General features: G+C 59.4%; 2 protein-coding genes across 7 annotated transcripts; one reads left to right on the forward strand and one right to left on the reverse strand.

Annotated features, from left to right (window-relative positions):
- Nucleotides 1–270: 270 nt before the first annotated feature.
- KLC3 (kinesin light chain 3) lies at nt 271–6076 on the forward strand. The gene is made up of 12 exons (XM_045891740.2): nt 271–1870; nt 2293–2523; nt 2862–2931; nt 3321–3540; nt 3834–3921; nt 4019–4120; nt 4569–4742; nt 5215–5305; nt 5381–5418; nt 5509–5615; nt 5790–5853; nt 6005–6076. The coding sequence occupies exons 1-12, from the start codon at nt 1436–1438 to the stop codon at nt 6074–6076; spliced, it is 1692 nt and encodes a 563-aa protein (XP_045747696.2). The 5' UTR covers nt 271–1435.
- Nucleotides 4939–21135, reverse strand: ERCC2 (ERCC excision repair 2, TFIIH core complex helicase subunit). 6 transcript variants are annotated; one of them, XM_045891739.3, is made up of 24 exons: nt 21008–21135; nt 20557–20656; nt 19162–19239; nt 19023–19085; nt 18744–18857; nt 15861–15977; nt 15659–15775; nt 15326–15449; nt 15132–15228; nt 14863–14996; nt 14615–14783; nt 13188–13306; nt 11022–11091; nt 10869–10938; nt 10668–10769; nt 9516–9579; nt 8869–8990; nt 7593–7685; nt 7399–7471; nt 7196–7266; nt 6959–7102; nt 6679–6822; nt 6351–6449; nt 4939–5911 (listed from the first exon to the last, which is right to left on the reverse strand). In XM_045891739.3, exons 1-23 carry the CDS (start codon nt 21010–21012, stop codon nt 6357–6359), a joined length of 2283 nt encoding a protein of 760 aa, XP_045747695.1. In that variant the 5' UTR covers nt 21013–21135; the 3' UTR covers nt 4939–5911; nt 6351–6356. The 6 variants fall into 6 exon arrangements, 5 of the variants coding, with proteins under 5 accessions (XP_045747695.1, XP_045747694.1, XP_064436445.1 ...); XM_045891738.3 differs by having other exon boundaries at nt 4939–6449; XM_064580375.1 differs by lacking the exon at nt 21008–21135 and adding an exon at nt 20747–20857 and having other exon boundaries at nt 4939–6449.
- Nucleotides 21136–21390: the final 255 nt, after the last annotated feature.

Here is a 21390-nt window from a genome sequence, read left to right on the forward strand (position 1 = left end):
GAGTATATGCCCGAGTTAGTGTGTTAGTTTTTTTTTTTTAAGATTTTATTTATTTGAGAGAGAGAGCAAGAACGAGCCGGGGGAAGAGTAGAGGGAGAAGCAGACACACCGCTGAGCAGGGAGCCCGATGCGGGGCTCGGTCCCAGGACCCTGGGATCATGACCTGAGCCGAAGGCAGACGCTTAACGACTGAGCCACCCAGGCGCCCCTGTATTAGGTTGTTTTTTTTTTAAAGATTTTATTTATTTATTTGAGAGAGAGAGAATGAGAGAGAGAGAACACATGAGAGGGGATAGGGTCAGAGGACGAAGCAGACCCCCTGCCGAGCAGGGAGCCCGATGCGGGACTCGATCCAGGGACTCCCGGATCATGACCTGAGCCGAAGGCAGTCGCTTAACCAACTGAGCCACCCAGGCGCCCCTGTATTAGTTTTTTTGAAAGGAAAATGCGGATGTGTGGGACTGTATTCAGTTTTAATTTTTTAGAGGAGACAGAGCATGTCCAGAGTATGTCGTGTTTCTGAGAGGAGAATGTTTATCACGTTCTATTTTTAAGAAAGGAGTGTGTGTACGTTGAGTTGTATTTCTGAGAGGGGAGCGTGTGTATGAGCGGGTGTGTTTCTGAGAAAGTATGTATATATTGCACTGTATTTGAAAGAAGAAAGCATGTTTTTGATTTCTGAGAGGAGAATGCGTGTGTCGCGTTGTGTAAGAAGGGAGGGTGTGCGTGTGCTGGGGTCTATTTCTGGGAGCGGACTGTGTGTGTGTGTGTATGGTGTGTGTATAAGGGCTCCAGAGGCACCACGAGCTGTCATCGACTTTGTCACCCACAGACAACCACATTGTTGGGACCCCCACCCATTAGCATCGAGGCCTCAGACTCCGAGTTGTTGCATGGCTAGTGTGACATCCCTGGGCTGTGGCTGCCACACGTGTGTCCCAACATGCCTCGGGCTGGCTGAGCCTGTCTGCAGTGGACGGTGGAGCCCCTGTTCCCTTGGGTCTGTCAGCTCCTCAGATCCTGGGAGCTGACACATGAGCCCCCCCGCCATCCTGATTCCCCCAAACCTAGAGGGCTCCTCTGCTTCCGGCGCCCCAGCCCCTTGGCCCTGTCCTCCCGCCCCACCCCACCCCCAGTGGTCTGACTGGTTCCCAACAAAACACCCTAAGAATGAGCTCACGGAGAGGCCGCCGCCTCCACACGCCCCGCCCCAAGCGCCCGGCAGAGGCGGGGGCGTCCAGTCCAGGTCACACGGCCGGGAGGTGTTCTGGGCCCGGGGATCTGGGGCCCTTGGGGTGGACGGGGCTGGCCAGGTGAGCTGAGGGCAGGTGAGAGACCACGAGACCACTGTTTGCCCTCTTTGGGTTAGTCATACGTGGGGTTTTGGACTTGCCCTCGGGGCAGGGCCCGGGGCTGAGGACAGAGCTAGACTAGGATGTTTCCAGTTGCCGGCTGGCTGGGACGGGTGTGGGACAGGGAGCCAGCCGGAGTGAGGAGGGCACGGGGACAGAGGGCCGGCCGGATGGCTGGACAGGGAGACAGTCGGGAAGGGTCCTCCTGGGCCCGAATGGCATACAGGCTGACGATTCCCCAACCCGCCCCAGGAGCAGCAATGTCGGTGCAGGTGGCAGCCCCTGGAAGCGTGGGGCTGGGCCCAGAGCGCCTGAGCCCCGAGGAGCTGGTGCGGCAGACCCGACACGTGGTGCAGGGGTTGGAGGCCCTGCGGGCCGAGCACCATGGCCTGGCCAGGCACCTGGCTGAGGCCCTGGCGGGACAGGGCCTGGTGGCCGGCTTGGAGCTGCTGGAAGAAAAGCAGCAGGTGGTGAGCCACGCGCTGGAGGCCATCGAGCTGGGACTGGGTGAGGCCCAGGTATGAGGGGACCAGCTCTCCAGCTATGCCGGTGAGGCTCAGAGCGGGGAGGAGGCCTGGGGATGAGGGAGACAGGTATGCGGTGGGGGTGGGGAGCCAGGCCGGGGGAGGAGAGGCGCTAGGCCGGAAATGGGATTCCTGGGCAGCATTAGGGGGTCCTGGTGTGGTGCGGGGGCCCCTGAACCAAATGGCATCCATCTATAGAACTCTGGGTCCTGGGGAGCCTTTGGGGTCACATGGGTAGAATATGAAGTGTCCCTACATGTAATTTGTGTGGCTGGGTGAGATCAGAAGGGTCCCCGGACAGGATCTGGGTATGGCCGCTGGGAGCCCCTGCACAACCTTGAGTACCATGGAAGCGGGGGACCCTGGGGGGCGTGGGGGTGCTCGGGGTCGGGCCCCTGACTCCCGGGCCCACGCAGGTGCTGCTCGCCCTGTCGGCGCACGTGGGCTCGCTGGAGGCCGAGAAGCAGCGGCTGCGAGCGCAGGCCCGGCGGCTGGCCCAGGAAAACTCATGGCTGCGGGAGGAGCTGGAGGAGACGCAGCGGCGGCTCCGGGCCAGTGAGGCGGCCGTGGCCCAACTGGAGGAGGAGAAGAGCCACCTGGAGTTCCTGGGGCAGCTGCGGCAGTATGACCCGCCCGCGGAGAGCCAGGTGCTGCCGGGCTGGGCCGGGCGCTGGGCCCCCATCCTCCTTAGACACCCCACAGACCTGTACCCCCCGCCCCCGGGAGCCCCCCGCCGTGCCCTAGATCCTCCCTCCAAAGCTCTGGATCCCTGACAGAGTTCCACAACCTCCAGACCCACTAGAATGTCCACAGAAGCGCCCCCCGCCCCGGCTTCCACAAAGCCCCCAGATCCTCCCCAAGCCCTCAGGAACACCCCCCTGCCAAGGCTCCTGATCACTGCCTCCCTCAAACCCTGAGATCCAGGACCCCGGTCTCTAAAGCAAACTCCCAGCCCTCTTGACCCCCCCTTTCCTGCCCTCCGCAGCGGCCTGAATCCCCCCCTCGCCGAGACAGCCTGGCCTCCCTGTTCCCGAGTGAGGAGGAAGAAAGGAAAGGTGGGTGTCGGGGATCCTGCAGTTGTGGGGCCGCTCAGCCCCGGAGGACGAGAGGCTGAGGCTGGGGAGGGACCGTGAGCCCCCGAGGTGGGTGTCCGCGCAGGGGAGCGGGAGCACGAGGCCAAGGGGCTGGGTCAGGGCGGGTGACGGCCGAGGCTGGAAGCCGTGAAACCAGGCGTGGTGGCCGCCGTGCCACCGGCCAGGCAGACCCCGTGTTCAGGTCCCACGGACCAGCTAGACGCCTGCGGTCCCGACCTCAGAGGCCCGGTGCGGGGCCCGTCACCCCAGGCGCCCGTGGGGCAGCTGTAGTCCTGGGGGAGGTGTCCCCTCTTACGCGGTGGGAAGGCTGGGAGGCCGGCGGTGCCCTGATGCCCGGCGGCCGCCCGCAGGCCCCGAGGCAGTGGGGGCTGCCGCGGCTCAGCAGGGGGGCTACGAGATCCCCGCCCGCCTTCGGACCCTGCACAACCTCGTGATCCAGTACGCGGGCCAGGGCCGCTACGAGGTTGCCGTACCGCTGTGCCGCCAGGCCCTGGAGGACCTGGAGCGGAGCTCAGGTCACTGCCACCCCGATGTGGCCACCATGCTCAACATCCTGGCGCTGGTATACCGGTGAGACCGCAGCCGGCCCTGGACCCGTCGTTGGGGGCGCGGGAGCTGGGGTCCTGCTCTGCCAGCATGGGGCACCTGGGTGGGTGGGGCCGGGGGAAGCCGCTGTGACCCAGGCGAGGAGTCGTCAGAGAGCGTGGGCAAGAGACCCCAACAGCGCGGGGAAGAGACTGGGGGCTTGCCAGCAGAGGGAGCCTGTGCTTGACTTGGAAGGTAGTGGAGACACCCACAGGGGACCGCGGAAGGGTGACAGCCCAGCGTGGCTCACCCCCCTCCGTCCCTGGGCCACCTCACAGGGACCAGAACAAGTACAAGGAGGCCACAGACCTTCTCCACGATGCCCTGCAGATCCGGGAGCAGACGCTAGGCCCTGAGCACCCTGCAGTGAGTGGGGGCCCAGGAGTGAGGGCTGTGGGGCCCTGCCTCTCCCCCCCCCCACCCGCCCCAACACACATCCTGACCTGCCTCCCCTACCCTGCAGGTGGCCGCCACCCTCAACAACCTGGCGGTGCTCTATGGGAAGCGGGGGCGGTACCGGGAGGCGGAGCCCCTGTGCCAGCGAGCCCTGGAGATCCGGGAGAAGGTACTGCCCACCCCCGCGGAGTCCCTGGTCCACAGGCCCCTGCTGCCCGCCCCAGCGGGGTCCCTGGTCCACGGGTCCTTCCCACTTGATCCTGATGCGTTCAATTCAGTGGCTCGTGCCTTGTGACCCTGATCCTATGATATCCTTCCCACCTGCTCTTGTGAGCCCCCCAGTTTGAGCCTAGATCATCTCATGACCCCACTGTGCTTGACCTTTAATGAACTCCATCTGATCTTGACTCTACTTGTCCTTCTACATCACTTCATATGCCTCCCAGCCCAGTCCTGACCTTCCAATCCCATATGACCACCCTGACCTGATTAAGCCTGTTTGTGCAACTTCTACCCTCTGGCCTACAATCTCCTAACTCCCCATTGGTCCTATGAACCTTTCCTCATGACCCCCCCTTGTGGCTATCGGTATCACATCCATCCCCCCCAACCCCTAGGTCCTGGGCAGCGACCACCCGGACGTGGCCAAGCAGCTCAACAACCTGGCCTTGCTCTGCCAGAACCAGGGAAAGTTCGAGGAGGTGGAGCAGCACTATGCCCGAGCCCTGAGCATTTATGAGGCCCTGGGAGGGCCCAACGACCCAAATGTGGCCAAGACCAAGAACAACCTGGTGAGGGCGCTGCGGGGCGCAGGTACAACTCGGCCCTGGGGCCGACCGCCAGGGGTCCCCCAGGAGAGACAGACACCCACTGGCTCAAGTGAGCCGCTGGAGCAGGGGCCCTCTAAGACTTGGCCTCTGAGCTGGGCCCTGACTCGTGAGATCACTAGGCACGTAGAGGACATGGAAGCCACAGGAAACACGCAAGTTGGTGGGGCCAGATGACAGTGTCAGATGTTTATTGAGCTCTGAACCCCCTTCTTAGTCCTTAAGGGAAAGGACCATCCATTTCTTAAAGGACCCTAAGAGGTAGGTGCTCCTTTCGTCCCATTTTGCAAATAAGGAAACTGAGGCACAAAGGTGGTGTCACTAGCCCAGGGTGGAGCAGGAACCAGTCACCTGCCCTAGGTCACGAGGTGGGGGGAGGGGAAGATGCGCCGGGGGCGCTCCAGATCTGAGCCACGATCACCCACCCTCCCCGCAGGCCTCAGCCTACCTGAAACAGAACAAGTACCAGCAAGCAGAAGAGCTGTACCGAGAGATCCTGAGCCGCGAGGACCTGCCTGCCCCTCTGGGTGAGCCCCCGGCCCTGCCCTTGCCCCCCAGGTGACTGCTCCATGTCCCCACTGCACTGTCCCCTCTGTTCCTAGGAGCCCCCAACACAGGCACAGCTGGTGACACAGAACAGGTGAGGAGGGAGGATGGGCTTTGCTGCGGCTCCTGGGGCGGGGACTGGAGGAGAAGGGGGGCACTGACTGGTCCTGGGCGCCCTCCCCAGACCCTTCGTCGGAGCAGCTCCTTCTCCAAGATCCGGGAGTCGCTAAGGCGTGGAAGTGAGAAGCTGGTCTCCCGTCTCCGAGGCGAGGGGGTGGCAGGGGCAGCCGGGTGAGTGTCTGATCCGAGCAGGAAGCTTCTGCAACCCACCCAACTCCGTCCTGTTCCAGAACCTTCCACGGTTCCCCTCTCCTACCCATACAGTCACATCCGGTGCCAGGCAGGTCTTGCCCGGAGTGGGAGGCAGACCCTCGGGGGACTCACCGTGCCACCCTCTCTTCACAGGATGAAGAGAGCCCTGTCGCTCAACATGCTAGACGTGGATGTTCCAAAGGCTGCTGGGCTCCAGGTGAAAGGGGCTGGGGGGCACGCTGGCAGGTCCAGAGGGAGGCGTGGGCAGGGCCAGGCTGGTGTGGGAACGGACCCAAGAACAGAAGGGCCGGGGGAGGGATGGGCCGGGTCCTGCCCCTTGCCCACCCCTCCCCTGCGCCTGTCCGCAGTTCCCCAGTCAGCACCCAGGCGAGGTCTCGCGGACCCTCAGCACCAACACCCAGGACCTGGGCCCCCGCTGAAGGTGACAGGACTGCGTGGCTGCAGCTTCTCAGGAAGAATGGGGAAGGGGTGAGGGGATCGCCTTTCATCTCCCCAAGTTGCTCCCCACCTCTTGGGGGCACCCACGGTATGGGACTCCCCATTCTCCTCCTCTGATTAAAGGCTGTAGATCTGGAAGCCAGGAATGTCTGCCTGAGGTTTCCTGTGAGGACCTGAGGCCACCTCCGAGCCGCTGGGCCCCAGGGCCAGGTGAGCCCCCGGAGTCACCGCACGCAGCTACGGCCCTGTCCGCACCTTGAGCTACAGCTGCTGGGCAATCTGCTCTATCCTCCGCAGCGTCTCCTCGGATTCCAGCTGCTCCCGGCTGAGCAGGGACAGGCCCAGCTGGTCCTCCTGGAGGGGGGGAGAGGAATCAGCTCCGGGGTGGGCCGGACGACTGTAGCGCGTCCCCACAGGCCCTCCCTGGGACAGTGGGGGCCAAGGGGCAGAATGTTTGAATCTAGAAACACCTATCGAATGGGGAACATCCCCCTGGAAGCAGAAGCCAGGCCTGAGGAGGGAGAGGGAAGCCAGCTGTGGGCACACACACCCCTGTGTTGAGGGCAGGCCCCCTCTAGCTCACCCGATGGAATGGCTGAGCCATCTGCCTCAGGAAGTACTTGGCAACCTGGACTCCCTCATCCACAGTCAGGTTGAGGTTGGCGTCGGTGAGATGCTCCTGGATCCAGCGGGGCAGTTTCCCGCGCTTGTCTGCCCGGGCAAACCGCTTTCAGCAGAAGAGCGAGGGAGAGAGGGAAGACATCAGGCCCCCAGTGCGGGGGGGGGGGGGGGCGGAGCCCAGGCCTCTTTCCCCATCTAGAAAAGGGGGACAGCCTGGTAGGCAGAGGCCCCGGCACCCGCACCTTATCGGCAAAGACCATGAGGCCGTAGTCTGTCTTGCCCCGGATGGCCCGGCCCACGCACTGGGCCGCATGGCGCATGGCGTCGAAGGTGAGAAAGTCGTTCTCTCGGATCTGGAACTGGTCCCGCAGGTACTCCAGCCGCGCCTGCCCGAGAGAAGAGAGCAGAGCGGTCCCTCCTGCCCCTCCCACATGCCAGCCCAGGCCCAGTCCCTCCGAGCGGCCCCCGGGGCTGCTCACCTTGAGGATGCGGCTCTGCGTGTAGACGTAGGGGACGCCGAACATGATGACCGCGCGCCCGTAATGGTGCACTGGGGGGGCGAGCACAGGAGGGGGGCCGGAGAGAGGGGGAGATCAGGCTGAGGGGGGGGGGTGGTCCGCTGGGGGAAACAGCCAGAGCCCCATGCAGGCACCTGGGGATGGGGAGAGCCTGGCCCACTCACCAAAGTCGATTCCCTCGGACACTTTGCCCCGGGCCACGGACAGCAGGATGGCTCCACGGCCATTCTCACAGGCCTGGGGAGGGGAGGCCGAGACAAGTGCTAGGTCCCCCAGAGCTGCGTCCTCCGGGCCCCCTGTGTGCAGTCTCCTGGCCCTCCCCCTGCCCCCCCCCCCCCCCCCCGGCGCCCATGCCCACCTCCTGGTACTTCTCCAGGGCGACGCTGGTCTCGGCCCCATCTTGTGTCTCAATGAAGAGGAGCTTATTCCTCTGGATGTTTTCAAGAATGCCCTGGGAAGGACAGCAGGCAGGTCAGGCTGTGGGTTGGCAGGAAGCGGCTTAAGGCACAGGCATCCTGGCTCCGGTCAACTCTGCCCCAGTTCCTGTGCGGCCACCCGCTTCGGTCCCAGGGTCCCAGCGGCCAGCAGAGACTCGGCGGGGGCTGGGGGGGGGGGGGTTGCGGGCCGGTCTCACTCCTGGAGGAAAGCTCTGTGATTCCAGGCACAGAACCCATCCCCGCACCCCATCTTTCGGGCAAGTGGGGCAGGCATATGGCCCAAGATGGCCCATTGGGACACTCCGCCCCCCCAGCTGGTGCTTAGTGGAGGGGCTGATGTAGGCCAGGCCGGGGCTGCCCAGAGATTTCCGTGACACTGCACTAGCTTTGTGACAGCAACCAAGGACAGACGCAGGGACAGACCGGTGTGACAGAATGGAGCGTCCAGAAACACACTCGCACACCGATGGCTCACCCATACCATTCAGGGGGGACAGTGCTTTCCAGTGAATGGGGCTGCAGCAGCTGGAGTTCCACAGGGGGAGACAAAGAACCTCGACCCTGACCTTACACCACACACAAAGATGTGAGGTACCTCACAGACCAGATGTGAAAGCTAACCCGAGGCTTCTAGAAGAAACACAGGAGGTGATCTTCAGGACCTTGGGGCAAAGCTTCCTTAAATAGGACATACAAGACTCAGGATGTGGACTTGGGTGGCCAGCAGCCATCTGAGGACAAGACCAAGGTCTTGACCAAGTGGACAAGGCTCCCCCCACCCCGCTCCCTGGAGTGTGGCTCAGCCAAGTTCTCTCATCTCACCCTAAAGAAGCGCCTGCTTTCACTACCCGAGAGCTGGGCCATGATGACGAGAAGTGGAGAGGTCACGACGGCCCCCTGCCGGCCCCCCAGGGCCTGGCTGCGGTGAGCCCCATTTCCAGAACACTCTGTGACCTCACCCCTGCACTGTCCCGCAGGGGCTCTTGAGTTTTTAACCTGGATGTGGGGGGAAGGCAGGGGGGACTAAGGTATACACAGTTTGTTCTGTGAACTGTTCGTATGTGTTTTATACACTGTCCTGTCACCTACGATACATGTCACCACTTAAAACACGAGACAAACGAAGCCAACACACAGGGAGAGAGCCGGGGGCTGAAAAGAGCGGAGCCCCCCCAGGGAGCGGGCGGCTGGGCGTACCTGCTCATACCAGGAGGCCACAGTGCTCTCCATGTACTGGTAGCTAGTGAAGAAGGCCACGATGCCGTCAGGGACCACGGCGGACATCTCCAGCAGGAGGTTCCCATAGTTCCGGATCACCGCTGGGGGCGGCGGGGGGGGGCGCGGTCAGAGGTTGTGTGCAGGTCCCACTCCCCCCCCCATCAGAACTTTCCTATCTAATGCCCCGTCTTGAACTTGGGGTTCCTAGAAATCCCCAAGGCCACCTGGAGGGCTGTTCACACACATTCCACTTGTCTTTCCAGGCCCCTGGGAGGACGGCACCCCCCCCCCCCCGCCCCTGGAGTTAGGTGTGACCATGTGACTTGCCCTGGCCAAGAAGTGCAGAAGCGGCCGTGGGTCACTTCCGGGTGAACACCTTTATGAGGCACAGCACCATTACCAGGATCCTTCCTGCCACCCCTCACCCTCGTAGTGACGCATCCAGTGGGGAAGGTCCCCAGGGGGAGGAGACACGGGGCAGGCGGCACATACTGTGAGCAAGAGGTAACCTCTGTGTAACCCCACTTGGACTCGGGGCTATGTGCCAGCTTGCTGCAGCCTGGCCTAGCCCACTGATCCACGCGCCCTCTCAGAACCCATGCAAGCTGCCCCCACGAGCAGCATACCAATATCTTCCCGGGTCTCAAACTTGGAGCTGATGGCCACCTGGTCGTTGCCACGACCAATGATCTGCAGAGAGTGAGAGGCGTCACGCTAAGCAAACGGCAGCACCCACTGCTGGTGCCGGGCTCAGCTTCTTACAGACCCGAGGTCACGGACTGGGCCGTCGGCTCCCCTGTTATCTGCACGGCACGGGTGACGACCTCCGGCCCGGAGAAGGTGAGCTGCCTGCCCCAGGGCACGCGGCAAACCCGCGGCGGTGGCAGGACTGAGCCCGAGTCTGCGCACGCGGCTGACCAGCAAGCACGCGCTCCCGGCCCCGGCGTCCGGGCCCGGCACTTCCCGGAGAAAGCGTCTCACCACGACCTCGGCAGCCACCAGCCACGGGTGCGCCCCCCTCCCCCACCAGCAACTCCACAGACCACGGTGCAGGACGTGGCCGTCACCAGTCCCCAACCCGTGAAGGGCAATTCCAAAGGCCAAGAAACTCCAGACAGTTCACTTCGGCGCCAACTCCTCCAGTAGCAAAACCCGCCCTCACCTGAGTCTGTCCGGAGTCCTGACTTAGCCGCCTTAGTCTGAAGTCCCAAAACATGCTCCTGCTGAACTAGGACTTCCACTGGCGGGAGCTGCCCCAACCCCGCTGGGAAGGCCACATAGCACACAGCATGTGCTTTGTTTTTTAGTCTGGAACATTCTCAATTCTAAAATACATCTGGCCCAAGGGATTCAGATAAGGGACGGAGGGCCCACGTTATGATGCCTGTTTTACAAAGGAGACTGAGGCAGAGCAGAAGGGTCGTCATCATCAAGGTCACGGCCAGAGGACAAACTAGGCAGAGCCTACGTTAACCAAGACGTTGACTGAGTGCCGACCAGCACCAGGCCCTGGGCCACATAAGCGTTTTATACCTGCCCTCTCACTATCCCCTCAACCACCTGAGAGGTCAGGGAGGCCGCATTCCCATTTTACAGATTAGAAACTGAGGCTTGGGGAGTCACACCCACAGGGAGAGGTACCATCCAGCCCCGATCTGTCTGAATCCAGAGTCTGTGCCCTCGGCTGTAACACTCTCCTGCCTCAACAGCAGGGGGGGGACAGAGGGAGGAAAGGCGGCACACCTCCCCTGGCCCAGCACCCACCCTCTCCCACGCACCATGGGGCAGAGGCAGACCCGGGCCAGCGTCATGGTGAAGGTTGCCAGGGTGACAGGATGGAAGTCCAGAATCTTGGGGTAGATGTCCAGTGGGGACAGGGTCTGCAGCAGGGACAGCAGGAGGGATCTTAGCAGAACTGGGCAGCAACCAGGAGCCTCACACTTGAGGGCTGGGCACTGGGGGCGGAGAAGGGTCCTCACCCCAGACGTGATGATGACAGACTGGAAGCGCTCAAACACAGGTTTGATGGCCAGTGAGGCGTCCATGCAGCTGTAGGAAGCAGACGAGGTGGTGAGGACCACGCTGCTGCCCGCGTGGTCCGTTCACACCCCCAACACTGTGTCGGGTCTCACCTGAAGTGCAGGATGGGGTTGGCAATGGTGGGGGTCCTGTCATCAAAGGGCTCGATGATGATGGTGAAACCTACAAGCGGGTGAGATTCCTGGTCACCAGTCGTTGCCACACCCACCCGGCCACTCTCTCCTGCCCCATTAGTGACTGGTGGGCCACAGTTCTCAAGCTTAAAACCCAGGCATCAGGAGTTCAAAGTACACCCCAACTGCCCGCTTCTCCCAGGGCTGACACCCACTCAGGGAGCATCATGAGCAGAGAGCACCAGTCACTCCTCAGACTCTCCCACACCGCGACTCAAGCCCAAGCCTGGAGCCCTCCGCCATGATCCTTGTATCTAAACCATCAGGAGGGTCAGCTCTGCTTCCAAAGCCTATCTGCAATCTGACCACTCTCCCCACCCCCTCCCCCACTATCAACTCTAGCCTGGACTATTGCAGTCACCTCCCTGGGCTTCCAGCTCCCAGCCCTGCTCCCAGCCCTGCTCCCTTCCCAGCAGCCAGAGACACCTGGTGAAATCCTGAGTCAGGTCATATCCCTGCCCTGCTCAGAAGCCCTGCACAGCTCCCCAGTCCCCTTCCAGAGTCCAAAATTATCTGTGAGACCCTGCCACACTGACCCATTTCCTCCTGGCTCATAGGCCACCTCCTGCCTAACTTTCAAAAACCACCAGGCTCACTCCACCCCAGGGCCTTTGCGCTTGCTGGCCCCACAGCCTGAAAAGTTTCCCCAGGCAGCTGGTTCCATTTGGTCATTTGGAACTCAGCTCAAATGTCAGTGCCTCAGGCCTTCCTTGGCCACTGCAGGCATGCTCCAACATGGCAACATTTTTGTTTCTTGTGAAAACTATCCCTTTCTGGAATTATTTTGTTTGAGTCTTTGCTACCTGTCTTCCTCTCTGCAATGTAAGTTCCAGAGATCAGGAATAAGGTCCCTCCATGTTCCTGTCACTTCCTCAGTGTTAGGCCTGGCCCATTTTTTGAAAAAATAGGTGAATGAATGAATTCACATATTGTTTCACTTAATTAAAAACAAAAACAAAAACAAAAATGTCCTCTGTGCCCAGCCCTGTACTGGGGAAAACAGTGGGAACTAAGACAGTTCCGGCCCTGCCCTCTCAGGGCTCAAAGTCTGATGATGGGGACACAGTCCTGTCCCCAGAGAGTGACCACTCAAAGTAGACAGGGCTGGGACAGGGGAGCCAAGAGGAGGGGAGCTTGACCCAGCCTAGGGGTCAGGGCGGGCTTCCTGGAAGAAGGGACATCTTTAGCGAGGCAAGAACTGAAAAAGAGAAGGAGGTAAGTAGTTGGGCCCTGAGGAATATTGGGACAGATGTTCCAGGTAAAAGAACATGAAGTGTTGGTGAATGGGGAAGTGGGGAGGAGAAGAGAAAGCCAGTCCCAGAAGGAAGATGGGGTGGGGCAGGGGGATGGACACAGAAGGAAGCTTCTCATGGGACTCGCTGCTAACAGGTGCTGGGGTTGGGGGACAGCCTCTCCATCCTCTAGGCTGGTGCAGGGTGTCAGAAGTCCTGACCTGGTTTCCGGGATAGAGCAGTAATCGCCAGGGATCAGACTGAGCCCTTGGCCAGCTTAACGCTGAGGAGGGGAGGGAGCGCTGACCAGTGAAGCCTCAGGACCACTTCCCCTCTTCCTGGCACACTGGGTACCTGAGCACTGCACTCAGCTCCCTGCCCCCAACCCCAGGCACTGGGTCCCACCTCTCTCTCCAGCCCCTCTCCTTCTCCCATCGTGCCCCAGATCCCGGCCCCTCCCTTGCTCAGAACCTCCCATGGCTCCCCACTTCCCGGGAGTAGAAGGGCCAAGGGCCAACTCCTTACCACACCCTACAGGGTGAGCAACCCCCCCCCCCCCCCCCCCCCCCCCCCCCGCCAAGAGCTCCTCTGGCCTCATCCCCCATCCTACTCCACTCTGCAGCCAGAGGGAGCCTCCGAAAATATTAATCCGAGCACGAGGCTTGGCTAACTCAAGATCTATCTGTGGAACCTCCCTGCACTCAAAACAAAGCCCAAACTCCTAAGCCCAGCCCTACAAGGTCCTGAATGTCCCAGTCCCACAGACAAGCCTCTGGACTCTGCTGGGATCCTGATTCTGGCTGCCGGGCGGGGGGGGGGGGGGGGGGTGTTGCTTGCCGAGGCAGGAGCTTACCCTTGGCGTAGGTGCTGACGAGGGTGGCAAAGTTAGCCAGGAGGGTGAGGGGAGAGAAGTCGGCAAGGTCAGAGATCTCCAGGGTGTGCAGGAGGGAGCGGAGACGCTCGGCACAGAATCTGGTGCAGAGGCCAGGCAGGGTCAGGGGGGCGGTGGAGTGCCAACGGGACAGTGACCCGCCTCCGCCGTCAGCCCGCACACACGCCTTCCCAGGTGACTGGGTGCTTGGTGGGGACAGACTGGGGCTATTTCAGTCACCCGTGACTCCACACTCTCCAACTGCACACACCGACCAGCGAGCAGACGCTCTAGTCACGTGGTCACACAATCTCATGCAGGTCCTTGGTCAAAGAGCACAGAGCAGGCGCTCAAGGAACATGACTGGCTAGGATCCCATCTTTGCCCACACGAGTCCCTCACGAAGGAGGACAGACGACGCCACCCCGAGGGCCGCCCCACCCCGAGAGGCAGGGTGGCCAGGGCCTTCGGAGCCCTACAGGCCTGGCTTCACATGACTCCCCCACGAGGTGCTGTGTGACCCTGGGCGATGGCTTGCCGTCTCTAGGCCACACTGTCCTCATCTGTGGCCAGGGACGCCGTACTGAGACTCCACAAGATGCAGAAAGTCAAGTGCTTAGCTCATCATTGGTGCTCAAGACAGGGTGAATTACTTCTACCACTGCTTTCTCATTTAACCACCACAGAAACCGGAAAGAGTAAAGGTGATGACCCCCTACCCATTCAACAGAGGAGGAAACGGAGATTCAGAAATTACCTGTGACTTATCCAAAACAGCAAAGGAACAGTAGAGAAGGCCCCACCCCACTCCCAGGCCCACGCTCTGCTTGCTCTGTGCTGGGGAGACTGACCCACCCCACAGTCTGCCTGGGGGGGGGGGGGTGTTCCTGCCCTCAGACTTCCAGGGGACAGAGAGAAGCACCAGCAGGAGGAGACGGGGGTCCAGGGGATCCACGGCATTTTTACCCCCTCCCCAGCTCCCCCCCTGCTGGGTCTTGTCAGGAGCCCCGCTCCAGGACCACTCCCTCCTGTGCCACCATGGCTTGAGGTGGGAATTCCTGAGCTCTTACAAGTGCCCAGGCCCCCTGTGGGCCCTTCTGCCCTGCCCACCCCTGTGTCAGCAGTCCCTCCATCAAGCGCTCTTCAGGTAAGCCCTCTGAGGAAGCCACGTATCGCCTGCCAGTTTCCTGCCCAGCACAGGGACCCAGGAGCAGCTCAGAGGCGGCCCGTGGGTCGGCCATCACACGCGATCCCCCTACCTGGATCACTGACTCCCGACACCAGCAACGTGGTGGCCCCAGCCATGGAGGCCGAGGTTCAGGGAGAGGCCGAGGTTCAGGGAGGGCCCGGGGTCTGCCCCACGCCCCCGTGGGGACCCGACACCACCCCCCAGCCGCGTGGGGCCTCACCTGAGGGGCTTGCGCTGGATGCACACGCGCTGGGCCAGGCCGCTGAGGAAGGCGGGGGGGCTCTCCTGCACCACGTGCTGGACCCGCAGCCGCCACTTGACATACTCCAGCAGGCGCCGCAGGAAGCCCAGGAAGTGCTCGGCCGTGCGGATGGAGCCGGGCACAGCCTCTGCGGGACGAAGGCGTCAGCCACCACGGCGGCGCGGGCAGGGGACAGGGAGCGGGTGGCGGGGGGACGCGCGACTCACCCTGTAGCACCTCGTCAGGAAGCACGGGGTTGGCCAGGTGGGCGTCGGTCTCCCGGGCGGCACTGGCCTCCCGCAGCCCCTCCACCAGGCGGCAGTACTCTTCCCGCAGCCGCTGCTCATCGGTCTCCTTGATCCTGCGGGGGAGGGGGGCATGTGGGGGCGGGGGCGCGGGAACAGGGCTGGTGGCCCTGGGGGCAAGGCGGGCAGAAGAGGCGGGGGCCAGACGGCAGGGGCGGGTGGGCACCAGGTGGAGCGGACAGAGCCCCCACCTGAGCACCGTCTTCTGTAAGGTCTCCAGGTTGCCCTGGCAGCGGTCGAGGGTCCGGCGGGTGATGTTGACGCTCATGGAGTCGATGCAGACGTTGTCTAGAGAAGACAAGGGAGGAGGCCGGGCTCAGGCCGCTGGAGCTGCTGGGGCGGGCGGAGGGCCCGGATTCACCGGCCGCCCGCGCTCCCGACTCACCGATATTGTGGGCCTCGTCAAAGACCACAACGGCCTTGCGGGCCAGCTCCTTAGACACCAGCTCTGCAATCTTGGGGTCCAAGAGGTAGTGGTAGCTGTAAACCACCACGTTGGCGTGCAGGATCTGGGGGCCAAGGAGGGCAGGGTTAGCCCAGCCTACCCGAGCGCGCCCTGCCCCGCCACCCCCCACCCTGCACCCCACCGCATCCGCCCTCCCAGGCCCACAGAGGTGAGGCGAGACAGACACGGGCAAGGGGCAGATAGAAGCTAACAGACAGACAGACGGATGCGCAGGCAGGCGGGCTGTAGGTCGGCCCCCAGCAGCCTCCTCACTGAATAGCGGGCGAGGAAGTAGGGGCACCAGCCCTGGCGCCGTCCCAGGGTCTTCAGGTCATCCAGGTTGTAGATGCCAGCAGGGAGGGGCACCTGGCGCCCATGGACATCAAACTCCTGGGGTGAGAGGGTACCTGCGGGTCAGGGAGGCTGGCTGCTGCAGCTCTCTTGCCCTCCCTCCCTCAGCCCAGTTGGCAGGTACCTCGTAGAAGCGGCAGTGGGGCAGGCTGGGGTCCTGCTGGTACTGCGCCCGCATGTATGAGGCCGTAAGGCTGTGGCATTTCCCGTCGACGTCTTTCCCAAAGCGCAGGGGCATCACCTGGGGGGGGGGGCAGGGACAACTTAGTGCCAAGAAGCTCAACCATTCCTCAAACCCGGGGCTCTACACCTGCCAGCTAGGTGGGATGGGGGCTGTCCTGTTCCGTCTGGGGGGAGAATGAGGAAGTCTGGGGGAAACTTTTATTTTTTTATTCTTTTAAAGATTTTATTTATTTTTTGAGAGAGAGAGAATGAGACAGAGAGCACGAGAGGGAAGAGGGTCAGAAGGAGAAGCAGACTACCCGCCGAACAGTGAGCCCAATGTGGGACTCCAGGATCATGACCTGAGCCGAAGGCAGTCGCTCAACCAACTGAGCCACCCAGGCGCCCATGGGGGAAACTTTTAAGACACCTGAGAACTTAACCATGGTTGGGGGGATGGCGTGTAAGAGCAGTGCAACTGTTAGGCTCTTACAGCGATCTTGGGGTTATGAGTTCGAGCCCCATGTCAGGTACAGAAATTATATATGTATTTTTTAAGGATTTTATTTATTTGACAGAGAGACACAGCGAGAGAGGGAGCACAAGCAGGGAGAGTGGGAGAGGGAGAAGCAGGCTTCCTGCGGATCTTGGGGCATCCGGATGGCTCAGTCGTTAAGCGTCTGCCTTCGGCTCAGGTCATGGTCCGGGGTCCTGGGATCGAGCCCCGCACTGGGCTCCCTGCTCCGCAGGAAGCCTGCTTCTCCCTCTCCCACTCTCCCTGCTTGTGCTCCCTCTCTCGCTGTGTCTCTCTGTCAAATAAATAAAATCCTTAAAAAATAAATAAAAATAAAAAATAAAATCTTAAATAAAGGAAAAAAAAAAGGGGGATGCCTGGGTGGCTCAGTCGTTAAGCGTCTGCCTTCAGCTCAGGTCATGATCCCAGGGTCCTGGGATCAAGTCCCGTGTCGGGCTCCGGGCTCCTTGCTCAATGGGCTCCCACTCTCCCTCTGCTTGTGCTCTCTCTGACAAATAAGTAAAATCTTTAAAATATATATATGTATGTATGTATATATATATATATATATACATACACACACACACACACAAAGAACAAATTCATGGTTGCCAGAGGTGAGGGAGTAGGGGTGAAGGTGCTCAAAAGGTGCAAACTTCCAGTTATAAAATAAGTCCTAGGAATGTAACATACAACATGGAGACTCTAGTTCAAAATACCATATTGCATATTTGCAAGCTCCTAACGGAGATCTTAAAAGTTCTCATTACAAGAAAAAAAATTGTAACTACGTAAAGTGACAGATATTAACTAGACTTACCATGCTGATCATTTTGCAATATACACAAATACCGAATCATTATACTGTACACCTGAAACTGTTATGTCAATTTTACTTCAATTAAAAAAAAAAAAAATCAAGTCTTGAATAATCTTTAGCATGTAGATTAAGAATAACTGCTTAGGGGCGCCTGGGTGGCTCAGGTGGTTAAGTGTCTGCCTTCAGCTCAGGTCATGATCCTGGAGTCCCGGGATCGAGCCCCACATCGGGCTCCTGGCTCAGCCAGGAGTCTGCTTCTCCCTCTCCCTCTGCCTCTCCCACTGCTCATGCTCTCTATCTCTGTGTCTCAAATGAATAAATAAAATCTTTAAAAAAAAAAAAAAAAAGAATAACTGCTTTATCTTTGCAAACACTAAAACACCCAGAAACTTGGCCAGTCTAAAAATCAGGGGAGGTTCTTTTTTTTTTTTTTTTTAAATAAATCTATTTTTATTTATTTATGAAAGAAAGAGAGAGAGAAAGCGCACACAAGCGGGGGGAGGGGCAGAGGGAGAGGGAGAAATAGACTCTCTGCTGAGAGGGAGCCCGATGCGGGGCTCGATCCCAGGACCCTGGGATCATGACCTGAGCAGAAGGCAGACGCTTAACGACTGAGCCACCCAGGTGCCCCAAGAACAACAGTTTTGTAACATAATTTAATAATAATATTCTACATGTCATGTGTTATTATATATATCATGATGATTTCTAATGTTTTAGTATTTTGTACGTGCTAAGGGCCGTACACTACATTATCTCGCCTAATCTTTTTTTAATGATTGAGATACAATGGACTTATAATACTCTATTAGTTTCAGGGGTACAACATAATGATCTGATACTTGTAAATACTGCAAAATGACCACCACAGTAAGTCTAATTAATATCCATCACCACACAGTTACAATTTTTCTTTTCTATCTCCTTAAGTAAGCTCTACACCCAACGTGGGGCTTGAACTCATAACCGGGAGATGAAGCATCGCATGCTCTACAGACTGAGCCAGCCAGGTGCCTCTCTTAGTGACTTTCAAATAGACAATACGGTATTATTAATTATAGTCACCATGCTGCACATTACATCCCCGTGACCTATTTGTTTTATAACTGAAGTCTGTACATTTTGACCCCCTTTGCCCATCTCACCCACCCTCTCCCCCCCCTTGCCCAATCGGATCAACTGTATGAAGCCAATAATTAATTACCCTCATTTTACAGAAAGGAAGACTGAAGCCCCACTGTAAAAATCACCTATCCAAGAACACATGACTATTAAGTTTCAAAGCCAGGAAACCTGACCTGCCAGACTCCAGGAACTGCCTTTTAACCTCTCAGGCTAGGGAGAAGGTGTGTTTGGGCCGCCTCATCAGAAGTCAGAATTTGATGCATGAGAAGTCTGCAAGTGGTCCCTGCCTGTCTCCCTGAGAGGTCTGGTTTGGGGATCTAGGACTGGTCGGATGGAAGTTTCCTCAATCCTGAGGCTTGGGGGCAAGGGGAGAAATGGGCACGCACCTCAGGATGAATACACAGGTTCTTTCGGGAGCTCAGAGCCAGCCCCAAAAATGGTAGCTTCTCACCCTCCTGCTTCTCATAGAAGTTGAGCAACTTTCGCAGCTCTTCGATCACCTGTTCTCGTCGAGGAAGGAGGGGACTCCAGCATGAGACCCTGCCCAGCCTGGCCCAGCCCCTTCTCCAGCTTCCCCAACACCCCCCAAAGCTATGAGGGCAACCACCAGGGGGACCAACAAGTCCTGCGGGACTGGGGGAGCCCCAGGATTGGCCCTGGCTCACCTTCTCAATCTCAGGCACAGTCCTCGAGCAGTAGATGAGTTTAGTCACTTCCAGTGGATACGCCTGCCGGTGACAATGGGCTCAGCCCCCACTGGACCCCTTCCCTCTGCCCACCTCCGCAGGCCCAGGGGTCACTTACCCTCTGGTATGCCATGATCAGGGCCAACAGGGACACTGTCTTCCCAGTGCCTGAGGGCATCTCTAGGACTCCATGACCCTGCATGTTGAGATGAGAGAGACAGAACTTCAGGGACACAAACTCTGGGGACCACTCCCAGAATGCCACCATCTTGAAAATACCAGCACAACAGCAGTTAAAAGTCTAGGCCCCAAGGGCAGTGGGTTTGAACCCCACTTTTGCCACCTCTTTGTTGAGTGGTCTTAGGCAAGAGCCTTCACCCATCCGGCCTCAGTATCCTCATCTCTAAAACGGGCCTAGAGGGCGCCTGCCTGGCTCAGTCGGAAGAGCATGTGACTCTTGATCTCAGGATTGTGAGATCAAGCCCCACGTTGGCTGTAGAGATTATGTGTAAAAAAAAAAAAAAAAAAAAAAAAAAAAAAACCCACAAACTTTAAAAAAAATAAATAAAGTGGGCCTAATAAGCACCTCTTCAGATCATGACTGTGAGGACTAATGAGAAACTGGGGGTTAAATATTTAGCATAGTAACTGATACGTAGTGACCTGTTTTTTCTTTTAATTTAGCAAACACTTCCACAGCACTTACTCTGTGCCTGGCACCCCTTCTAAAAGTGTCTTACTTACATCGGCGTTTCTCAACCTAGGCTCCACTGACATTTGGGGGGGGGGGGTCTGTCCTGTGCACTGCAGGATGTTTAGCAGCGCCCATGACCTCTACCTACCACTCACTAGCAGCCCCACTCCACTAGTATGACAACCAGGAATGTCTCTGGACTCTGCCTCTGGGTGTCAAAAGCATCCCCACTTAAGAACTGCTGCCCTGGGGCGCCTGGGTGGCTCAGTCGTTAAGCGTCTGCCTTGGGCTCAGGTCATGATCCCAGGGTCCTGGGACTGAGCCCCGCATGGGGCTCCCTGCTCAGCGGGAAGCCTGCTTCGCCCTCTCCCACTCCCCCCGCTTGTGTTCCCTCTCTCGCTGTGTCTCTGTCAAATAAATAAATAAAATCTTAAAAAAAAAAAAAAAAAAAGCTGCTGCCTTACTTACCGAATTAACTCCCATAACCTTCACGTGAGCCTCTGAGAGTAGGCAATCATACTAAGCCCATTTTACAGAGGTGAAAACTGTGAAACAGGGAGATTAAGGGATTCGCCTAAGGGCACACAGCTGTGGGTCTAGGATTCCAACCCAGAGAGCCGGCTCCAAAGCAGCGCAGCCTTTGATAAACGTTAGGCGCTGCTGTTATGAACTATCCTTTCAGGTAACAGGAGGTTTGGGGGCGCCGGCTTCCCAAGGACCTCACACGCCTAACACCTCGCGGTCCAGCAATCTCCGTTCTTAGCCGCGCGGGCCGCTGTGCACCTGTCAGGTGGGAAGCGGCGGGCCGGGCCCACCCACCTTGGCGTCCAGCGTGCGCTTGAGCTCCAGCATGTACGAGAACTGCTCGGGGTAGATGTAGTCGTAAGGGAAGTAGACCAGCAGCCCGTCCACGTTGAGCCTGACGGCAGGGGGCGGTGGGTCAGTCCCCCGCCCCCGCAGCCCCTCTCCAGCCCCCACACTCTCCTGCCGTCCGGCCGGGAGGGGTTACCTGCCGGCGCCGTCCCCACCGCCCCCGGGCGTCCCCCAGTTCCCCGGGAGCCTCGGGTCTCTTCGGCATCTCTTCGCAGACCATTCCCGTTCCCGCCCCGCGGGCCCCCGCGGTCCTCCTCACCCCACTCCTCCAGCACCCCCTCGCCCCGCCGGGGCCCCGGGCGCGCCCACTGGTCCCCCCACCTTTCAGACCCCACCCCCACCCCCACCCCCACCCCCAAGCCGGCCAGCGAACAGCGAACTCCGGACCCCTTCTTACTTCATGGCGCCGGCCGCGGCGAGAAGCGGCGTCGACCCGCCTCCCTCATAAATATTCAGAGCGCAGGATCCGTGGGGAGTCCTCGTGGTGCCGCTCCACCTTTCTCACGACTCCATTGGCTGATCCCGCCCGTCACTCTACTGGGGCGCGGGACAATGCGCTTGCGCACGGCAATGCGAGGGCGGGCTCCCGGGAGAGGAGGCGTAGCTGGGGATCGCAGAGTACCGAGAACAGCACAAGAAGGAAGAGAACCGAGATAATCGATCCCATTCATTAGGATTTGGTCTTTCTGCATCTGCCCAGATCATCTAGTAGCGAATAGTCTAAAGGAACTAACAAGGAAATTGAGGACCCTTAGGAGCCCACGAGTTAGGAATGGCTTC

This window comes from Mirounga angustirostris, unplaced genomic scaffold, assembly GCF_029215605.1.
Source record: "Mirounga angustirostris isolate CCGP_5_RB_7025 unplaced genomic scaffold, mMirAng1.0.hap1 SCAF_16, whole genome shotgun sequence".
NCBI lineage: Eukaryota > Metazoa > Chordata > Mammalia > Carnivora > Phocidae > Mirounga > Mirounga angustirostris.